Here is a 23,664-nt window from a genome sequence, read left to right on the forward strand (position 1 = left end):
CTCCCACACAACGCTGTGCTCCAGACATAATTACCAGAAATTTCTTCCTCATATTAAAGCCTGTGTTTTACACTAGTAGACTTATGTGGGCCAGGACTGCCCTTTTTTCCAGTGATAGACTGCTTTTGATGTCCTCCTTGTTCCGTCTGACATTTGTTATTTTTCTGCCTCTGTACTAGAATTCCTTAACTTAATCTACTTCGTGAGAATCAAAACTGATGTTAAGTTTTCCGCTGCTCTCATTTCTGCTACTTCTCATTACTTTCCTCTTTCTTCGATTTACTCTCAAGCCATATTATGTACTCCTAAGACTTTTCTTTCCATTCAGCAGATCAGTTATTTCTGCTTGACCTTCACTCAGGATAGCAGTTTCATCAGTGAACCGTTCATTGATATTCTTCCACCCTGAATTTTAATTTCACTGCTGAAACTTTCTTTTATTTCCATCATCCCTTCTTCGATATACAGATTGAAGAGTAGGGCCGAAAGATTGGGCGAAAGACTAGATCCGTGTCTTACACCCTTTTTAATGTGAGCACTTCGTTCTTCGTCGTTTACTCTTATTAATCCCCCTTTGCCCTCGAATTGTATATGACCCGTCTCTCCCGATAGGTTACCCCTTTTTTTTCTCAAAATTTCGAATAACTTACGGCACTGCACATTTTGAACGCTTTTGCCAGGTCGACAAATCCTATGAAAGTGTCTTGATTTTTTTAGTCTTGCTTGCATTATCAACCGGAACGTCAGAATTGCCTTTCTAGTGCGTTTACCTACCCTAACGTCAAACTGATCGTCATGTAACATATCTTCAATTTTCTTTTCCATTGTTCTGTATATTACTCTTGTCAGCGACTTGTATGCACGAGCCATTAAGCTGATTGTGCGATAATTCCTGCACTTGACAGCCTTTACAGTCTTCTTAACCGTGTGGATGATATTTTTCGGAAAATCACATGGTGTTGAGCAAACTCATACATTCTTCACACCAACGTGAATAATCGTTCTGTTGCCACTTCGGCCAATGATTTTAGAAATTCTGATGGAATGTTATCCATCCCTTCCGCCATATTTGATTTTAAGTCCTCCAAAGCTCTCTTAGATTCTGGTGCAAATACTGGAACAACTGTCTCTTCTCCTGTTTCTTCTTCTATCACATCAGAAAAGTATTCCCCCTCACAGAGACCTTCAATGTACTCTTTCCACTCTTTCCTTTCCTCTGCATTTAACAGTGGAATTCTAGTTGAACTCTTTATGTTACCACTCTTTCTTTCAATTTCATACAAGGTTGTATTGGCTTTTCTATGTGCTGAGTCAGTCTTTTCGACAATCATTCCTTTTACGATTTCTTCACACTTTTCATGCTGCCATTTAGTCTTAGCTTCCCTCAACTTCCCTGAACGTTATTGTACTTGCTTCTTTCAACGATCAACTGAAGTATTTCCTCTGTTACCCATGGTTGCTTTGCAGTTACCTTTTTTGTACCTATGTTTCTTCTTCCAACTTCTATGATTGTCCTTTTTAGAGATATCCTGTACTGCTTACAGAGTTATTCCCTATTGCTGTATCTATGTCTTAGAGAAGTTCAAGCAGATCTCACCATTTCTTAGTACTTCAGTATCCCACTTCTTTCCGTATTGAGGCTTCCTGACTCATATTCTAAATTTCAATCTAGTCTTCATCACTACTAACTTGTGGTCTTAGTCTATGACAAGAGTACGCGTTACAACCAATTATATGATTTCGGAATCTCTGTCTGGCCATGGTTCAATGTAACTGAAATCTTCCCGTATCACCCGGCCATTTCCAAGTATACTTTCTCCTCTCATGATTCTTGAACAGAGTATTCGAAATTACTAGCTGAACATTATTACAGACCTCAATTAACCTTTCTCCTCTCTCATTCTTGTCCGAAGCCCATATTCTCCAGCAGTCTTTTCTTCTACTCCCTCCACTACAACTTCATTCCAGTCCCTCATGCCTTTACGTATTGTATTACCTCTTCAGTATCCTCATACAATTTCTTTGTCTTCATCTCCGGCTTGCGACTTCGGCATGTATACCTGAATTATCGTCATCGTTGTTGGTTTGCTGTTGATTCTGCTAAAAACAACCCCAGCACTGAACTATTCACAGAAACGCACTCTCTGCCTTCCGTTTCTATTCGTAACGAATCCTACTCCCGTGATACTATTTTCTGCTGCTGTTGATATTACCCTGTACTCATCTCACCAGAAATCCATGTCTTCTTTCTATTTCAGTTCACTGACCCCTAATATATTCAGATTGAACCTTTGTATTTATCCTTTGAGATTTTCTAGCTTCCCTACCGCTTTCAAGCTTCTGACATTCAACGCGCCGACTCATTGAACTCTGGCGTGTCGTTGGTTATTCAGTCTTCGTCATGGTCATCTCTTCCTTGGCAGTCATGTCCGGAGATCCGAATTGGGGACTATTCCTGAATCTGTCGCCATTGGAGAGCCCATCACGACACTTTTTCAATTACAGACCACATTTCCTGTGTCCGTTATGCAGTGGTTTCCAGTGCCATCGCATCCTTCTTCCGTTGATCATCGCTGATTCTTCCCACTTTAAGGGCAGTTTCCCACTCCAAGGGCAAGAGAGTGCCCTGAACCTCTGTCCGCTCCTCCGCCCTCTTTGACAAGGCTGTTGACAAAATGAGGGTGACTTCACAGTCCGGAAGTCTTTTGCCAACAATGATGCTTATTAATCAAAATACAAGCGGTGGCGGGTTTGGGCTTCCTGGACAAGGGAAAGGCATTTCCGAAACGCCTAAGTTTATTAATTGCTTGTCTGCCGCTGAGGTTAAAGTATTCCGTGCATGGCTATAAGGTGCTACCAAAAACCGGCACGTAGGCAAATATGGTGCACCACGGGCTATACATATATGTGATGAACGACGGGTGCGGAGATGTGCGCAAGCGAAAGACGTGCAAGTGTTACAGCAACTGACCGCCCAGATGAACCAAGAGACTACCAACAGCGTCATCTCGAAGACCATTCACTAAACATTACCACGTATTGGCATCCGCAGCAGGTGGCTTGTTCAAGCACCAATGCCGATTCCGGTTCATCGGCGATGAAGGCTACACAACTGGCAAGCCATTACCACACTGTGCGGCAACAGGCAGCCTTTGCGGATATGCTGCATCGGACAGATTCCCGTTAGCATGTAGGACGTGAAATGTGTGAAAGCAAACAACCTGCAATAATCGTCGGAAGGTTACAATCCGGAGGAGGCCGCGTTATGACAGGGAGAATGTTTTCGTGGCATTCCCTCTGGGCGATACCGTAACTAAGGACGGTATAATGGATTGACACAAGTATCCTTGAGGACTATGTCCGCCGCTAAGTGCACTTTATTTTTCCTTGTCACGATGGTATGGACCAGCAGCAAAAAAATGGTTCAAATGGCTCTGAGCACTATGGGACTCAACTGCTGAGGTCATTAGTCCCCTAGAACCTAGAACTAGTTAAACCTAACTAACCTAAGGACATCACAAACATCCATGCCCGAGGCAGGATTCGAACCTGCGACCGTAGCGGTCTTGCGGTTCCAGACTGCAGCGCATTTAACCGCACGGCCACTTCGGCCGGCTGGACCAGCAGCACCACATAACTTTTCACACAGCCCGCAGTGTACGTACGAGGCTCGAAGACCACCAGAATGAGTTTACAATACACTCCCAGCCATTAAACTCCCTGGATTTAAAAGCAGCGACGATGATTCGGAATCTTATGGTAGATTTAGAGGAAAATGGTTCTGTGATGAGCCCATTACATATTGCCAGACTACGCTCGGCTGGCAAAGAAGACAAGCCGTCTTGTGTGGCCGAGAGGTTCTAGACGCTTCAGTTTGGAACCGCGCGACCGCTACGGACACAGGTTCGAATCCTGACTTGGGCGTGGATGTGTGCGATGTCCTTAGGTTAGTTAGATTTAAGTAGTTCTAAGTTCTAGGGGACTGATGACCTCAGATGTTAAGTCCCGCCGGCCATTGTGGCCCTGCGGTTCTAGGCGCTTCAGTCCGGAACCGCGCTGCTGCTACGGTCGCAGGTTCGAGTCCTGCCTTGGGCATGGGTATGTGTGATGTCCTTAGGTTGGTTAGGTTTAAGTAGCTCTAAGTCTAGGGGACTGATGACCTCAGATGTTAAGTCCCATAGTGCTCAGAGCCATTTGAACCATTTTTTTTTTGTTAATTCCCATAGTGCTCAGAGCCATTTGAACGATCGAAGACAACACTGAAATAGTTAGGGCCAGTGTCGAAGAGGAACCAGAAACATCGGCGACAAGACATTGTAGGGAATTAGGAATGTCCTGAATACCCCTAAAGAGAATTTCAAAACATCATTTAAAGATAATTCCACACAAAACACAGTTAGTGCTGGAACCCGTGGACCAAGAAATGTGCCGAAAATTTGCATTCATATCAAACAATTAGCCATGAAAACAATTAATTTAATCATCAACTTGTCATGTCAGACGAAGCTGATTTTCATTTGAATGGCTTCATCAATAAACAAAGCGGTCGTTTCTGGGCTACAGAAAGTCCAAGGATAGTTCGTCAGTGCCAACTGTACCCTATTAAGTGCACAGTTTGGTGTGGGGTTGAGGCGTGGCGCCTTATCGCTCCTGTCTAGTGCCTGTGTATCGGGAGAATGACTGATGCATGCACAGTGGCAGATGGTCTGAAGCGGGATCAGTCGAGTACGTAGTTCTAATTTTCATCCACCAGAGTACAGTAGCGGACAGAGGCATTCAAGAAACAGGCCAAGAGAATGTTTTTGTGAATTGTTCTGTTTATTTCTTGAAGGCTTTTTTGTTTATTTATGTTTGTACAGTTTTCTATATGCTTTTAGTAGTGTGAATGAAGTGTGAATGTGGTCTAAAGTAAATATGTAGATCATTGTTATACTGACAAAAGCCATAAGAGCTGGCGTGAGAAATTTTTAAGACAGTGTGAATGCAGATGACGGGGAATTTTTTATCATAATATTTTAAGTAAGTTTATTGTAAAAGCAAAGCTAAATCGAGTGCGAAAGAAAATAATTAATAAATTAAAGTGGAAAAAATATTAGGAAGTTAAATATTTATTTAGGGAAAAAGTATAGTTTGAAAATGTGTTATTTGTTGATTGGTTAGTCATGAAAAGCGCGGACTAACGCGGGAGAATAATGTTTTTCTATTGGCCTTAAAAAAAACTGACCAGTTAGAACGATGTATTCTTCGCGCGTGAGATACAGAATGCTTACGGCAGTCTAAGGTGTCGGAGCCCAGCCTTTCAATGATGCGGACGTGTGTAAAATGAGCTCCGAAGGAAGTTATAGTTTGACGGTTTTAGCTGTGCTACATGCCTAAACATTGTTTCCAAGTGGAGGCACATTTTTTTTAGAAAGTACGGATTTTTTTAGTAATTCGGCGTGGAATATTGAGCAGATGAGTGACCAAAAACTTGAGTTCATTAGACACCAATAAACTTAATAGTGTGGCGAGAATTTTCATGTCAGAACAGTCCGTGTTCAGATTTCGGGAAATACCATACCATAAATTTGCTAACGTGAATGAAAGAATTTTTGCACGACTGTGTTAGGATTAGCGTAGGTTTGGCAGTGAACTTGTAATTCTTAACTTTAGAATATACTGGAGTTTTTCCAGTATTTTCACCTTTCATTCAAAATTAAGACCTCTTCCAAATTCTTAGAACATTTACTTTTGAGCAGCCTGATGCGAGTTGCACATTCTTAGAACAGTTACGTTGTATGCAGCCTGTTGCGAGTTGCAGTACGGTAGGTTTCTGCTCGGCTTTCCTACCGATGATCTGCTTCAACGAGTTCAAATTTAGGTCCTGGTAAAAAGGACAAAAAGGAACCACGCCACCGCAGGGTGACCCCGCAGGAAGTGATCGGGAGTTACCGATTCGAAACTGGCAACGGTGGCAACTTGTTGTCATTTATTTCTGAGAGATATGGAGATAAATTTTTACTTCGTGCTGTGGAAAATCGTCCCAAAATGAGGTTTCAGCAGGATGAGGTAACCACCATACAGCCGGAGGCACAGTGAACCTTCTCAGGCACAATTCAGTGAGTGGATAATTTCAAGAAATTCTCGTGTTAATTGGCCGCCAAGATCCACTGACAATAGGGCCTAGGATTGATTCCTGAAAAACGCGACGCAACAGGTCGTTTATAAAGATGAAATTTTACAAACTACATTAATATGTGTGTACAGTGTCTTCAGAACGCAAAAGAAGAAGGATCAGTCAAAATAAAGCTCGACAAGAAATAAGTGCAGAATATCATACAGTAGGCCCTGCTAAACCTTATAATGTAAAATTACCTCTTCAATAAACAAAAAACCACTGATGTTAGCAGAAGGTGCTGAATCATGTTTGGGTAAAAAAAAAAAAAACCAGTTTGTTTGCAAAAGGGCGGAACCCGTAATCTATGCTTTAACTGGACAAGAGCTGATGATTACTTCATTATAATATTAATCACGGTCAATGGAAAACATATTTTAACGATTTTTTCGGGGAAACTAGTAATAATTTTCACATAGATGTGAGGTGAGGATGCAGCACGAGGAGTTATGGCGCTTAGACATAAAAGTTCTTCAATAGGCTGTGAAGAGCTGTGTTGTTGTTGTGGTCTTCAGTCCACATGCTCTCCATGCTACCCTACGCTGTGCAAGCTTCTTCATCTCGAAGTACCTACTGCAACCTACATCCTTCTGAATATGCTACGTCTATTCATCTCTTGGTCTCCCTCTACGATTTTTACCCTCCACTCTCCCCTTCAACACTAAGTTGGTGATGCTTTGATGCCTCAGAACATGTCCTATCAACCTATACCTTCTTCTAGTCAAGTTGTGCCATAAATTGCCGGCCGCTGTGGCTGAGCGGTTCTAGGCGCTTCAGTCCGCAACCACGCGGCTGCTACGGTCGCAGCTTCGAATCCAGCCTCGGGCATGGATGTCTGTGACGTCCGAAGGTTAGTTAGGTTTAAGTAGTTCTAAGTCTGTGGGACTGATGGCCTCAGATGATAAGTCCCATACTGCTTAGAGCCATTTGAACCATTTTGCCCTAAATTCCTCTTCTCCCCAAATTATTCAGTGCCTCCTCATTAGTTACATGATCTATCCATCTAATCTTCAGTATTATTCTGTAGCACCACATTTCAAAAGCTTCTATTCTCTTCTTGCCCAAACTATTTATCGTCCCTCTACGATTTTTACCCTCTACAATGCCCTCCAATACCAAATTGGTGATACCTTGATGCCTCAGAACATGTCCTACCAACCGATCCCTTCTTCTATTCATGTTGTGCCGTAAATTCCTCTTCTCCCCAATTGTATTGAGTGCCTCCTCATTAGTTACATGATCTATCCATTTCATCTTCATCTTTATTCTGTGACATCATATTTCGAAAGCTTCTATTCTCTTCATGCCGAAACTACACTCCTGGAAATTGAAATAAGAACACCGTGAATTCATTGTCCCAGGAAGGGGAAACTTTATTGACACATTCCTGGGGTCAGATACATCACATGATCACACTGACAGAACCACAGGCACATAGACACAGGCAACAGAGCATGCACAATGTCGGCACTAGTACAGTGTATATCCACCTTTCGCAGCAATGCAGGCTGCTGTTCTCCCATGGAGACGATCATAGAGATGCTGGATGTAGTCCTGTGGAACGGCTTGCCATGCCATTTCCACCTGGTGCCTCAGTTGGACCAGCGTTCGTGCTGGACGTGCAGACCGCGTGAGACGACGCTTCATCCAGTCCCAAACATGCTCAATGGGGGACAGATCCGGAGATCTTGCTGGCCAGGGTAGTTGACTTACACCTTCTAGAGCACGTTGGGTGGCACGGGATACATGCGGACGTGCATTGTCCTGTTGGAACAGCAAGTTCCCTTGCCGGTCTAGGAATGGTAGAACGGTGGGTTCGATGACGGTTTGGATGTACCGTGCACTATTCAGTGTCCCCTCGACGATCACCGGTGATGTACGGCCAGTGTAGGAGATCGCTCCCCACACCATGATGCCGGGTGTTGGCCTTGTGTGCCTCGGTCGTATGCAGTCCTGATTGTGGCGCTCACCTGCACGGCGCCAAACACGCATACGACCATCATTGGCACCAAGGCAGAAGCGACTCTCATCGCTGAAGACGACACGTCTCCATTCGTCCCTCCATTCACGCCTGTCGCGACACCACTGGAGGCGGGCTGCACGATGTTGGGGCGTGAGCGGAAGACGGCCTAACGGTGTGCGGGACCGTAGCCCAGCTTCATGGAGACGGTTGTGAATGGTCCTCGCCGATACCCCAGGAGCAACAGTGTCCCTAATTTGCTGGGAAGTGGCAGTGCGGTCCCCTAGGGCACTGCGTAGGATCCTACGGTCTTGGCGTGCAACCGTGCGTCGCTGCGGTCCGGTCCCAGGTCGAAGGGCACGTGCACCTTCCGCCGACCACTGGCGACAACATCGATGTACTGTGGAGACCTCACGCCCCACGTGTTGAGCAATTCGGCGGTACGTCCACCCGGCCTCCCGCATGCCCACTATACGCCCTCGCTCAAAGTCCGTCAACTGCACATACGGTTCACGTCCACGCTGTCGCGGCATGCTACCAGTGTTAAAGACTGCGATGGAGCTCCGTATGCCACGGAAAACCGGCTGACACTGACAGCGGCGGTGCACAAATGCTGCGCAGCTAGCGCCATTCGACGGCCAACACCGCGGGTCCTGGTGTGTCCGCTGTGCCGTGCGTGTGATCATTGCTTGTACAGCCCTCTCGCAGTGTCCGGAGCAAGTATGGTGGGTCTGACACACCGGTGTCAATGTGTTCTTTTTTCCATTTCCAGGAGTGTATTTATCGTCCATGTTTCACTTCCATACAGGGCTATACTCCATACAAATGCTTTCAGTAAAGACTTCCTGTAACTTAAATCTATAATCGATTTCAACAAATTTTTCTTCCTCAGAAACGCTTTCCTTGCCATTGCCAGGCTACATTTTATATCCTCTCTATTTCGATCATCATCAGTTATTTTGCTCCCAAATAGCAAAACGGATCTACTACTTTAAGTGTCCCGTTTCTTTATCTAATTCCTTCAGCATCACCTGGTTTTATTTGACTACATTCCATTATACTCGTGTTGCTTTTTTTGGTGTTCATCTTATGTTCACCTTCTAGACACAGTCCATTCCATTCAACTGCTCTTCCAGGTCCTTTGCTGTTTCTGATAGAACCACAATGTCATCGGAAATCCTCAAAAGTTTAATTTTTTCTCCATGGACTTCAATTCCCACTCCAAATTTTTCTTTTGTTTCCCTTACTGCTTGCTCAATATACAAATTGAATAACATCGGGGATAGGCTACAACCCTGTCTCACTTCCTTCCCAACCACAGCTTCCTTTTCATACCCCCCGACTCTTATAACTGCCGCCTGGTAATTGTACAAATTGTAAATAGCCTTTTGCCCCCTGTATTTGATTTCTGCCACCTTCAGTTTTTGAAAGAGAGTATTCCAGTCAACGTAGTCAAAAGCTTTCTCTAAGTCTACAAATGCTAGACACGTAGGTTTGCCTTTCCTTAATCTCTCTTCTAAGATAAGTCGTAAGGTCTTCCAAAATTTCTACGGAATCCAAACTAATCTTCCCTGAGGTCGGCTTCTACCAGTTTTTCCATTCGTCTGTAAAGAGTTCGTGTTAGTATTTTGCAATTATGACTGATAGTTCGGTAATTTTCACACTTGTCAGCATCTGATTCCGTTGGGGCTGGGAGTATTATATTCGTTTGGAAGTTGTGAGCTAACGAGCATTGCACTCTCATTTAAACATATGACCGAAAGACTCAGCCTACAGGAATTGTGAAACGAACCCTGTCGTCCAGAGCCGCATGCCACAAAAATCGCAGATTCACCACGAGATGGGGAAACTCACAGACGTCAATTGTCTATTGAGGCCTAAGCGCTGTAGTGTGTTAATGATACAGACGAGAACCTACGCCATAGGGAAACTCAGTAGAAGGCTTCTGTGGACAAGGAGACGTAGCAGTGTTAAATATGGTGCACCTAAGATCGGACATAAAGGGAAACATTTGTGAAAATTATTTAATGCTGTAGTAATGCTGAGAATGAAGCCACAGTAATTTTAATCTGCCATCCTCCATAAATTTTCATGGTGATCTCAATATAACTTGTATATGGATCATATCCATTTTCTGCTGAAGTGAAATTAAGAAGTTTTGTAACAAAAGCCTGAATGATAAAGTCTCTACGATTTGGTCGGTCTTAACGATCGACATTTCACATAAAAATGCATCATTAAAGTGTCAAACGTTGTAAATATCAACTCTGTAACTTCTTTTTTATAAAAGATATAGTAGTTTTAAATTATCAGTATTTTCAATTAAGCATCAGTTCATCATTTCCTCCACACAAAAAGACATTGAACGATGACAGCATGACACCTTAATGAATCATTAGAATATTTGTTGTAAGGTTTAGTGCATAATAGTTATTTTTGTTCTTCATTTATTTATCAGAAAGCATATTTGTGCAAGGCTGGTGGCCGTGACATTCAAAGTTATGAAGGAAATTGTATTGGTATTATGTAAAAGAATTTAACAATCGATATTACTGTTACTTTATTTAGAACGTGAAAGTGGTCTAGCTTTGATTATTTAAATATGTTAAGATGTTAAATAATGCAGAATATGCTGTGGCCAATCAGATGGATGGCTTCAGGAAAGGGAACTGTAAAAAAAAAAAAGAAAAAAAAAACGACGGTGTTCGGTACGCCGGAAACGAGGCCAGGGATGGGCCGAGGGGCAGTACTGGTGCAGATGCGAAAGCGGACAGTTTGGCTGAAGTTACCAAAGGGTACAGTTGGGATTGAGACGCGAAAGCGGGCAGTCGGTCTTTAGGCAGTTAGAAAGTGAAACGATTTAAAAAATTTCGCTTTGGGTGGTATCGCGGGGCTTAGTCTCTGAGTGGTAAGCAGCCGCGTGCCTGACGTATACTCTAACTTTTCGTGTAAATATCAAGGTAGAGTACTGGACTTGTGTTTCGCGATGAGATTGTGATTGATCGACCTGTGTCAAATGGTTATCCGCTCGAGTGTAACAGTAATTTTAAATATGACCACTTTCGCTTTTGCTTTCTCAATAAAGGTTATTCTAACAAAATAGCAACTGTGTGGCCTATATCATTTATGGGTCGTTAATTTAGTTCCCGATAATACTATTACTGTTACTATATGTCATATTAACTTCATATAATTTCTTAAACTTGCCATCAGTCAGGCAATTTAACCAAACGGCCACAAGTATCTAATTTAGGACGTGTAATGGGACATGTACGGTTCAACCCCTAGACGAGTTTGAGCCAAGACATTTCGACGAAGAGGAACCGCATGTGAGCCCGAACATCTTTGGGACGTTAGCTCGCGAAGTCTGAGGGTATTTCGGCTGTCTCATACATCTTGCTAACCAGATGAAAGTTTTGTCATGGCTGGCTCTCCCAGGGCTATCGGTAGTTCTAATGGAATGTTGTTTACTCCCGGGGCCTTTTTTCTGCTGAGGTCTTTCAGTGCTGTGTCAATCTCATCACGCAATATGATGTTTCCCATTTCATTATCATCTACATCCTCTTCCATTTCCATTATATTGCCATTGCGTAGACCCTCTATGTACTCCCACCAACTTTCTGCTTTCCCTTCTTTGCTTAGAACTGGTTATCCATCTGAGCTCTTGATATTCATACAAGCGGTTCTCTTTTCTCCAAATCCTTGTTTAATTTTCCTGTAGGCAGTATCTATATTATCCCTAATGATATATGCCTCTATATCCTTACATTTGTCCTCTAGCCGTCCCTCATTAGCCAGTTTGCACTTCCTGTAGATCTCGTTTTTGACACGTTTGTATTCCTTATTGCCTGTTTCATTTACTGCATTTTTATATTTTCTCCATTCATCAATTATATTCAGTCTCTCTTCTGTTACCCAAGGATTTATACCAGCCCTCGTCTTTTTACCTACTTATACTGGCGTGGGCTTCGTGTCTATCTTGGCTACTGTAATGCGTTTAGTATCCTGTTTGTGGTAGCTTACCCGTGTTCCTATTTTTTTATTCATTATTAAACCTACTCCTGCATTACCCCTGTTCGATTTTGTAGTTATAACCCCGTATCCGCCTGACCAAAATTATTGTACCTCCTGTCACCGAACTTAATTAATTCCCACTATATCAAACTTTAACTTATGCATTTCCCATTTTAAATTTTCTAGCCTACATGCCAGATTAATCGATCTGACATTCCACGCTCTGATCCGAAGAACGACAGTTTTGTTTCCCCTGATAACGACGTTCTCTTGAGTAGTCTCCGCCCCGAGATCTGAATGGGGGACTATTTTACCTCCGGAATACTTTACCCAAGAGGACGCCATCATCATTTAGCCATACAGTAAAGCTGTAGGTCCTCGGGAAGAATTACGGCTGTAATTTCCCCTTGTTTTCATCCGTTCGCAGTACCAGCACTGCAAGGCCGTTTTGGTTAATGTTACAAGACCAGATCTATCAATCATCCAGACTGTTGCCCCTGCAACTACTGGCCTCTCAACAGATACCCCTCCGTTGTGGTTGCACCTACAGTACGCAGTACGGCTACCTGTATCGCTGAGGCACGCAAGTCCCCACCAATGGCAAGGTCCATGGTTCATGGGGAGTGCGCACGGGGGAGGGGTGGGAGGGGGGGGAAGAGCTGTAAGGTGAAGAATGCACTAAGGTGTGGGTCCATATATACAGAACTGGTTAAGTTTGGTCCCCCGAAATTTTTGGAGAGGCTAAGGAGACTGTTTGAATGATTATTAAATGGAGATGATGTTCCAACAGAATGGAATACCTGCTACACAACAGCGGTGCGTAAAAAAGTGTCTCGAAAAGACCCAACTAACTATAGGAGACTGGTAGTGGTTCCTTCCGTTAGAAGACTGCATTTGGAGGTACTGACAGATCTGATAAAGAAAAAAGTCGCATGCAGCAAGAAGAGCAAGCAGGAGTCCGCGCAGGAAGTTCGGAAATGGATAACATTTCCGCTGTGAAACTAATATGTAAAAAATACAAAAAAGGTTTGACTGGAGACCCATGTTGCATGACTGACATAGAGAAAACACGTGATACTAACAACAATAATTAAAAAAAACTGTTTACACTAGAAATAAAAACTACACTTACCAAAATCTATGTTTGCAACTGTTATGATAATCTCAGTTTTTGTCTGTCACATTCTACAATGCACTCCATCGCTCCCCAATCTGTATCCCTGACCTGCCGCTTCCTTGGGCAGTATAGTAAGATTCTGATTTTCGTGTCCAATTGAAACTTCTAACAATGGAACACAGTAGTTACTAACTGCTGATCACATAATCATATCAGTAGTGTTCTAATCAGAATGATACGTCGGTTCTAAATGTAGGACGTAACTTGTACCTGTATGAAATACGAACTGTAACGTGATTAGGAGGTAGCCCTCTTTTGCTACTTACTAAGTCAACAGCAAATCGACAATATTGGCGAAAATCACGAGAACGGTGAATCACACTTCTACACGCCATATTGCTGCCAGGGAATCGAGGATGATGTAACGAAAAATGGGAGAAGATACCAAGATAGTTAAAGACATGAAGATGCAAGATGACAACAGGACGACATCATATGGTTGGTAGCAACCCCGATGAGGTGGATCAAACATGTTCACCGAGCAGCAGCTGGACACGAACCGGTGTTCCAGAACAAACAAGCAGCTGGAAAACAATTGCTGTCTGTCATTGATGACGTTCTGCAGGAAAAGGCGCGGTGCAACTTCAGGTGGCCATTTGCTATTGCCTACCAATTAACTACTGGCATGGCATGAGCAATAGTCACCCATACAGCAATCTCTCTGAGGAACCACCCGTTGGACAGTGTTGTATGCCACACAGTACTGACGGTAATTTCTATAATTGCAAAAATAAGACGCTGTTTATAGGTAAGGCATCCAGCAGCACCCTAAATTTCCGATGACATTAGTAATTTGCTCCAATCATAGTCTTAGACTCTGTATTCACAATTTACTAAACGCTCTTTGGTCCGAAATGAGTTTAACTTATATGTTGGTTCTAGCGATAGAATAAATCGCTGTTAGATGTACGGTTTTTAAGAGAAGTGCTGTGCAGTACTATGAGTAGAGTAATTATCACAGGAACATTCCCGGACTGGCTTTAATTTGCTGAAGTTATACCTCTCAACAAGAAAGGGCACAAAAAAATGCCTTCAAATTACCGACCGATCTCACTTTAGCCAGCTTTTCAAAATTCTTTCAAAATGTTATGTTGAAGCGTCTACTTAAGCACCTTAGTGAAAATAACGTACTGTCAAAGTCACAGTTTGGGGTTCTTAAGGGTTCTGATATTGAGAAGGCTATTTGCACTTGCAATGAAGATGTCCTTAGTTCATTAGACAGCAAACTAGAGGCAACTGGCATATTCTCTGACCCGTCAAAGGCTTTTGACTGTGTGAATCACAGCATTCATTTAAGTAAATTAAAATTTTATGGTATCACTGGTAGTGCTGCAAAGTGGTTTCAGTTATATCTTACTTGTAGAAAACAAAGTGTGTCATTACGTAACACTTTACCAGTAGGTAATCAGACATCATCTGACTGGGAACAAATTACATGTGGTGTTCCCCAAGGTCCCATACTAGGTCCACTACTTTTTCTTGTGCATAGTAATGGTTTGTCATCTGTTACATTACCAGATGCCAAGTTTGTCTTATTTGCAGATGATGCAAACATTGCCATAAATAGTAAATCAGATATCAATTTAGAAAGGGCAGCTAATAAAATTTTTACTGACATTAATAAGAGGTTCATTGTCAATTCACTGTCATTAAGTTTTGAAGAGACCCACCTCTATGCATTTCAGAACTTCCAAGGGATTTCCTTCTAGTGTGTGTATAAAATATGATGACATGGAAATTGGAGAAGTTGAGAGTTTAAAATTCATGGGATTACAACTTGATAATAAATTCAGTTGGGAGCGACATACTAACGAACTGCTAAAGCGCCTAAACAAGTCTGTGTTTGCAATGCGAATGATGTCAGACATAGTAGATATAAATATAAAAAACTGGCATTTTTTACTTTCACTCCTTTGTGTCATATGGTATAATATTTTGGGGTAACTCCACAAACCGAGAAAAAATTTTTAAGAGTACAGAAGCGTATTATAAGAGTTATGTGCAGTGTAAATGCAAGAACATCATGTCGAAACCTATTCAAAGATTTGGGCATATTAACCACACCATCTAAGCATATTTATTCCTCAATGAAGTTTGTTGTAAATAATACATTTCTTTTTCCACCTAACTGCTTAGTACACAGTATTAAAACTAGGAATAAGAACAATGTACACAAAGATTTAAAATCACTTACTCTTGCCCAGAAAGGAGTCCAGTATTCAGCAACGCATATTTTCCATAAGTTAGCACAACCATTAATAGTTTAGTTTCTGTCAAGGCACAATTTAAACATAATTTAAAATTTTTGGTGGCCAGCTCCTTCTATACCATCCATGAATTTCTCAACAAGTGCAGTAGACCATTTTTGTAATGAGTTTACATGACATGTTCCTCACCCAGGAGGATCCTCTCTTTTGTGGGTCTATGGAATGAATAGTTAATCTAATCTAAGAAGAATTGAATTCGTAGAAGGTGCCATGGACTCGGTGATTACTAACGAAAGTGCTCTCGATCTCAGATCCCAGATTCCAGTTTCTGGAATTAAAATTATCATCAATGACGACTAAAGGCATGCATTATGAGCCACCCACATGGTGCTAACGGCCTTATCAAAGAGTGAGAAGAGGCGGAAAGAAATTAGGGCAAGTTCTTGTTCTTGAGTGGGGGATGAAAGGGGGGGGGGGTGTAAGTGCCCCTAACAGACGGAAGAATTAGCAAAGATCCACGGGATGAAGATTCTAAATACAATGGAAACCTCTGCATAGAATGTACGTAATATGAATCCCAGGAAATATGACTAGAACTATAAATTGTGTAGCTTGATTTCATCAGTAGCCAACAGTTTCGGTCATCTTGAGTTCAAGATTGAAACACTGAAAAACTAACGACATGGTAATATTTTACCAGACGAAGCGTAGTGTATCGGAAGTCAAACTGACACAGTAAGGCCATATGTCTAAAAAAGGATAAGTAAGGCCTCAGTCAGGATGTAGTAGGCGTCAGTGAAATAGAATGGTAAGAGTGTAAAGATTTAGGGCCAAACGTGCTAAGAAGCATATCAGATGAAGTCATTCTCCCCTGCAGTTTAAAATTTGTATCGACGAAGAAATGCTTAGTGGAGGATTGAAATTCAGGGTGAAAATATATCAGCCATAAGTTTCGCTTGTATCAATGTTACCGTCAGTGGACTTGAAGAAGAATTACAGAATTGTTTACTGACTACTGTATAAAACTTGAGAGGAAACAAAAGAAAGCCGAAAGTTGTAAGAAGCAGCTCTTACGAGATAAGCAGTAGAATTAACATAAGAGTTGAAGACGACGAAGGAGACAATGTGTACGAATTTTCTACCATTGAAGCAAAGTAAAGCATAACGGACGAAGCAAGGAAAATATAAGAGACAGATTAGTACAAGCAGAGAGAGCGTTCCTCTCTAAAGGAAGTGTATCAGATGTAGGTCCATCAGATGAGGAATAAGTTTCTGGTATGTGCAGCGCATCACGGGCTTTGAGAAAATTGTAAAGAAGAGGATATAAGCGTTTGAGACATCGTGCTACAAAAGGATAATGAAAATGAGGTGGAGTCGTTATAAATGAGGAGTTGTCAGCATAATGGACGAGAAAATGAATATGTGGAAACCATAGAACTAAATATGTCGCAGGATGATAGGATATGAGTGAATATGAGTTAGGACATCAAGGAATAACGTTTATTGTATGAGAGGGGTTCACAGAAATCAAGAAGCGTTACGAAAACGGATTGGAAAACATCCAACAAGAAATTACGCGTATATGATACTGAGGACGTTGAATATAGGTACTGATCTCAGATGAAGAGTTTAGCGCCGAAGAGACAGTCGTTCCGGCGCGCATAAAGCCACTCAGAAGACGGATGACAAAAAACAATCGCATCCTATCGCTCTACAAAAAAAAAAAAAAAAAAAATGGCTCTGAGCACTATGGGACTCAACTGCTGAGGTTATTAGTCCCATAGAACTTAGAACTAGTTAAACCTAACTAACCTAAGGACATCACAAACATCCATGCCCGAGGCAGGATTCGAACCTGCGACCGTAGCGGTCTTGCGTATCGCTCTACAGAGATCACTACTTACATCAAGAAAAGGATTATCGCATTGCGAGCAGCTATATGCACAGCTTCTACGTACCCTGTCACCTGGGCTGTGCATGTCTTCTGCAGTGCCTCGCTCTGGAATGAGCTCTTCCCGCTGAGTGTTTTGGTAATCTGGAAGAAGAGAAAAACGGAAGAAATGAGGATGCTATAACGTTTTTCAACAGCAGTGCAGGTAAAATCGTCTCGCCAGTCGTGGAAGCACCGTCAAACAGCGCATTTTCTCTGCAACCAGTCGATAGACAAAATATGCACTGTTTATATATTATTCAGCTCAAACATAATCACCCACTCATTCAGAAGAGGAACAGAAACGGTTGATAAATTCAATAAATGTTTTCCAATACGCCGACATTTATTTCAGTGCTAATAATTTAGCTATCACAAAGTACAGGTGACATAAATTGTCATTTGTTCCATAGAAATGTATGATATACTGCAGAATCCCCATTAAGTAACACCTTTGAATGTAATTATTTTTCCAGTCGGGTAAAAATTAATGTACTCTCCTTCAGTGCAGAATGATTTCCTTTTCTCCTTCCTCTCTTATTTACCTACTACATAATTTTTTCCATTTGTTTGCAGAAACTCACGTGATATTTGACAGAACACAAAATAAAAAGAAACGAATAACATATAAAACAACCATTTAATTTTTCTCCTATTCACGCTGTTATTACTTTTAGTTATAACTATTTTCTCTTATTTAGTTTTGCCTGGCGAAAAATCCTACACTACGTGAGTAACACTGTTCTCGCAATCCACAGAGCTAATAAGAAGAAAATCAAGATACCCACGTTAATACGGATGTGAAGCACATTTCCATACTGTTTGTCTATTCCGTTTTGCGTACTTGCAGTTTCAAAAACCAGAGAAGGAAGAAAAAGTCTGTTTTAGTGTTCGACTGAGAATTCATATGGAGAGCATCTAGCAGCGGTGACGTTGGCTCCATTGGTTTCCTGGGTAAGAGTTACTAAGACTGAGATGAGGTGTTAAACTCAGTGTACACAATAACTAAATCACATTTGGACTTAATAATAAACACAAATACAAAAGTAATGAAGAGCAATGCAAATTAGAATTGTGACTTCGTAAATGAAAAAAAAAATGGAAACATGCTCGGTACAAAAGCGGAAGAATTTCCTGATGTAGGAAATAACCACTTATGGTCTATAGGGGAGGCGTCTTTGATTATGTTCAAGAATTTCCGGTCCCGGATTCTGAACCTGCCAATGCTTAGATTTTGATTAATAATCAGCACTGGCTGCCGAAACCTTTTGGCATAAGAAGTCACCCTCCTTCTAGCAACGGCATTGTCAAAGATGGTAGTGGTGGTGGTGGAGGGGGGGGGGGGAGGAGCGAACAGAGTTTAAGGGCACACACTTGCCCTTGGGGTGGGAAACTGCTCATAAAGGGCGAAGAATTAGCCATGATCAACGGCATGACGATGCAGAAGGCAATGGAAAACACTGCACTAAAGATAACGTGTACCCACAGGCTATATGGTCGGTAATTGAAAAAATGTCATGATGATCTCTCCATTGGCAAAATGATCCGGATTAGCCGCCCATTCGGATCTCTGGGAGGGGACTGCCGAGGGGGAGGTGACCATGAGAAGAAGATTGAATTACCAACCAAAGAATAACGTTTTACGAGTCGGGACGTGAAATGACAGAAGCTCGAATGTGGTAGGAAAACTACAAAATCCGAAAAGGGAAATGCAAAGGCTCAGTCAAGGTATAGTAGGTGTCAGTGTAATGAAATGGAAAGAAGATTTCTGGTCAGATGAGTAAATGGTAACATCAAAAGCAGCAGAAAATGGTATAACGGTCGTAGGATTCATTGTGGATATAAAGCTAGGGCAAAGAGTGTGTTACAGTGAACAGTTCACTGAAAGGGTTGTTCATATCAGACTCGACAGCAAACCAACACCGACAACGATAGTTCAGGTACGCATGCCGAGGTCGCAAACTGAAGAAGAAGAGATAAACTATATGAGAATATTGAGAGGGAAATACAGTACGTAAAGGGAGGTAAACATGTAATAGCCCTTGGGGGTCTGAATTGCTGTTATAGGAGAAGGAGAAGAAGAAAAGGTTACTGGAGAATATGGACTTAGGACAATAAATGAGAGAGGAGAACGACTAACTGAGTTCTGTATCAAATTTCAGCTGTGTTCAAGAAACGCAAGGGGAGGACGTAAATTAGGAAAAGGGCATATGATACGGAAAGGTTTCAGTTTCATTAGATCATGGTTAGGCAGAGCTTCCGAAATCAGATATTGCAATGTAAACGTACCAAGGAGCAGATAATAACACAGATCACAATGTAGTAGTGATGAACAGTATGCTGAAGTTTAAGAGATTAATCGGAAAGAATCAATACGCAAAGAAGTGGGATACGGAAGTACTATTGAATGACGAAATACGCTTGAAGTTCTCTAAATTTATAGATACAGCAGTGAGGAATAGAACAGTAAGCAGTACTGTTGAAGAGGCAATGACATCTCTATAAAGGGCAATCACAGAAGTTGGAAAGAAAAACGTAGGTACAAAGAAAGTAACTGCGAAGAAATCGTGGGTATCAGAAGATATTCTTCAGTTGATCGATGAAAGAATGGAGTACAAAATTGTTCAGGGGACTTCATAAATACAGAAATACAAGTTTCTGAGGGATGAAATACACTCCTGGAAATGGAAAAAAGAACACATTGACACCGGTGTGTCAGACCCACCATACTTGCTCCGGACACTGCGAGAGGGCTGTACAAGCAATGATCACATGCACGGCACAGCGGACACACCAGGAACCGCGGTGTTGGCCGTCGAATGGCGCTAGCTGCGCAGCATTTGTGCACCGCCGCCGTCACTGTCAGCCAGTTTGCCGTGGCATACGGAGCTCCATCGCAGTCTTTAACACTGGTAGCATGCCGCGACAGCGTGGACGTGAACCGTATGTGCAGTTGACGGACTTTGAGCGAGGGCGTATAGTGGGCATGCGGGAGATCGGGTGGACGTACCGCCGAATTGCTCAACACGTGGGGCGTGAGGTCTCCACAGTACATCGATGTTGTCGCCAGTGGTCGGCGGAAGGTGCACGTGCCCGTCGACCTGGGACCGGACCGCAGCGACGCACGGATGCACGCCAAGACCGTAGGATCCTACGCAGTGCCGTAGGGGACCGCACCGCCACTTCCCAGCAAATTAGGGACACTATTGCTCCTGGGGTATCGGCGAGGACCATTCGCAACCGTCTCCATGAAGCTGGGCTACGGTCCCGCACACCGTTAGGCCGTCTTCCGCTCACGCCCCAACATCGTGCAGCCCGCCTCCAGTGGTGTCGTGACAGGCGTGAATGGAGGGACGAATGGAGACGTGTCGTCTTCAGCGATGAGAGTCGCTTCTGCCTTGGTGCCAATGATGGTCGTATGCGTGTTTGGCGCCGTGCAGGTGAGCGCCACAATCAGGACTGCATACGAACGAGGCACACAGGGCCAACACCCGGCATCATGGTGTGGGGAGCGATCTCCTACACTGGCCGTACACCACTGGTGATCGTCGAGGGGACACTGAATAGTGCACGGTACATCCAAACCGTCATCGAACCCATCGTTCTACCATTCCTAGACCGGCAAGGGAACTTGCTGTTCCAACAGGACAATGCACGTCCGCATGTATCCCGTGCCACCCAACGTGCTCTAGAGGGTGTAAGGCAACTACCCTGGCCAGCAAGATCTCCGGATCTGTCCCCCATTGAGCATGTTTGGGACTGGATGAAGCGTCGTCTCACGCGGTCTGCACGTCCAGCACGAACGCTGGTCCAACTGAGGCGCCAGGTGGAAATGGCATGGCAAGCCGTTCCACAGGACTACATCCAGCATCTCTACGATCGTCTCCATGGGAGAATAGCAGCCTGCATTGCTGCGAAAGGTGGATATACACTGTACTAGTGCCGACATTGTGCATGCTCTGTTGCCTGTGTCTATGTGCCTGTGGTTCTGTCAGTGTGATCATGTGATGTATCTGACCCCAGGAATGTGTCAATAAAGTTTCCCCTTCCTGGGACAATGAATTCACGGTGTTCTTATTTCAATTTCCAGGAGTGTACATAGGAAGTGTAGGGAAGCTGAGACGAAATGGCTGCATGAAAAATGTAAAGTAATCGGAAAAGAAATTGCTGATGTAAGGACTGGCTCAGAATAGAGGGAACTCAAAACAAACATCTGTGAAATTAAAAGCAAGGGTGGTAACATGACGAGTGCAATGGGAATTAAATGCGGACGAAGGAGCGGATAGAGTGGATTGAAGGCCTCTGTGAAGGAAAAAGATTTAACTGATATGACAGAAGAAACAGGAGTCGATTTAGAAGAGATATGTACCCAGTACTAGAATCAGAATTTAAAAGAGCTTTGGAGGAGTTAAGATAGAAGGAATAGATAACATTCCATCAGAATTTCTAAAATCATTTCGTTGGTGTGTAGAATACATGAGTCTGGCGACATACCATCTGACTTTCGGAAAAAATATCATCTACACAGTTCCGAAGACTGGAAGAGCTGACACCTGCGAGAATTATCACACAATCAGCTTAACAGCTCATGCAGCCAAGTTGCTGACGGAAATTGAGTACAGAATATTGGAATAGAAAACTAAGGATGAGTTAGATGGCGATCAGTTTGGCACTAGCAAAGGTAAAGGCACCAGAGAGGCATTTCTGACGTTGCAGTTGGTAATGGGAGCAAAATAAAAGAAAAATCTGGAGAGGTTCATAGGATTTGTCGAAGTGGAAGAAGCGTTCGACACTGTAGAATGGTGCAAGATGTTCAGAATCCTGAGGAAAATAAGGGTAAGCTACTGGGAGAGGCGGGTAATATATAATATGTACAAGAGTAAAGAGGGAATAATAAGAGTGACCATCAAGAACGAAGTGCATTGACTAAAAATTCTGTAAGTCAAGGATGTAGCCTTTCGCACCTACTGTTCAATCTGTACATCGAAGGAGCAATGATGGGATTAAAAGAAAGGTTCAGGAGCGGGATTAAAATTCAAGTTGAAAGGATTTCAGTGATACTATTCACTGAAGAAATTAGTCTCCTGAATGAAAGTGAAGAAAAATTGTATGATGTGCTGAATGGAATGAACAGTCTAATTAGTACAGAATACTGATTGAGAGTAAATAAACACCGAGCGAGGTGGCGCAGTGGTTAGCACACTGGACTCGCATTCGGGAGGACGATGGTTTAATCCCGCCTCCGGCCTTCCTGATTTAGGTATTCCGTGATTTCCCTAAATCGCTCCAGGCTAATGCCGGGATGGTTCCTTTGAAAGGGCACGGCCGACTGTCTTCCCCGTCCTTGTCTAATCCGATGAGACCGATGACCTCTCTTTTTGGTCTCTTCCCCCCAAACAATGCAATGCAATGAAGTAAATAGAAGAAAGGCGAAAGTAATGAGAAGTAGCAGAAATGAGAGTAGCGAGATGCTTAATATCAGGATTGATGGTCAAGAAGTTGATGAAGTTAAGGAATTCTGTTACCTAGGCAGCAAAATAACCAATGACGGACGGAGCCAGGAGGGTATCCGCAGACTAGTACTGCCAAATAAGGTATTTGTGGCTAGGAGAAGTCTATTTGTATTATACATGGGTCATAATTTGAGGAAGAAATTTCTGAGAACGTGCGTTTGGAGCACAGTGTTATATGGTAATGAAACATGGACCGTGATGCTACAGACGAATGTTAAAATTAGGTGGACTGGTAAGATTAGGAAAGAGGAGGTTCTGCGCAGACTCGGAGAGCAAAAGAATATGTGGAGAACACTGACAAGGAGAAGGGACTCTTCGTACAATGCGGGCTTATAGCGCAGATAAACCTGACTCACCACAAAATCAACAGATGCCACAAGCACGAATAAATCCTATAATCTCACAATCGACGATGAAGTGCTTTAAGTTATGGAAACAAATAGTTTAACGAATAGCTTCCTAGCTGTAAACGGCAGAAAATGCAAAATCACAGAAGCGGGGTACACGGCTGTTCCTCAGTTTACCTCAGGAAAATTAAAAACCGATGTCATTCTTACATTTTGTGCGATTTTTAGCTTCAGGACAATGAATGACCGATTTTTCCCACCCGGTGTGGTGCGATCTTGCCATGATGGATGGGCTTACCTAACTAACAGTGCTCCAATTTTTGAATGCAAAACTTGTGCCGTCATGCACATCTTCACAGTAC

The 23,664-nt window shown here is 42.8% G+C and overlaps 1 protein-coding gene across 2 annotated transcripts in view; it reads right to left on the minus strand.

Moving 5' to 3' along the window:
• LOC126252837 (uncharacterized) overlaps positions 1 to 23,664 on the minus strand; it is a 132,649-nt gene that overhangs the window by 60,972 nt on the left and 48,013 nt on the right. For both annotated transcript variants that reach the window (XM_049953782.1, XM_049953783.1), the window contains exon 2: positions 17,471 to 17,547. In XM_049953782.1, the coding sequence (XP_049809739.1) occupies positions 17,471 to 17,491 (21 nt within the window). In that variant the 5' untranslated portion in view covers positions 17,492 to 17,547. The remainder of the gene's footprint in view (positions 1 to 17,470; positions 17,548 to 23,664) is intronic.

Source organism: Schistocerca nitens, chromosome 4 (genome assembly GCF_023898315.1).
Source record: "Schistocerca nitens isolate TAMUIC-IGC-003100 chromosome 4, iqSchNite1.1, whole genome shotgun sequence".
In the NCBI taxonomy this organism is placed as follows: domain Eukaryota; kingdom Metazoa; phylum Arthropoda; class Insecta; order Orthoptera; family Acrididae; genus Schistocerca; species Schistocerca nitens.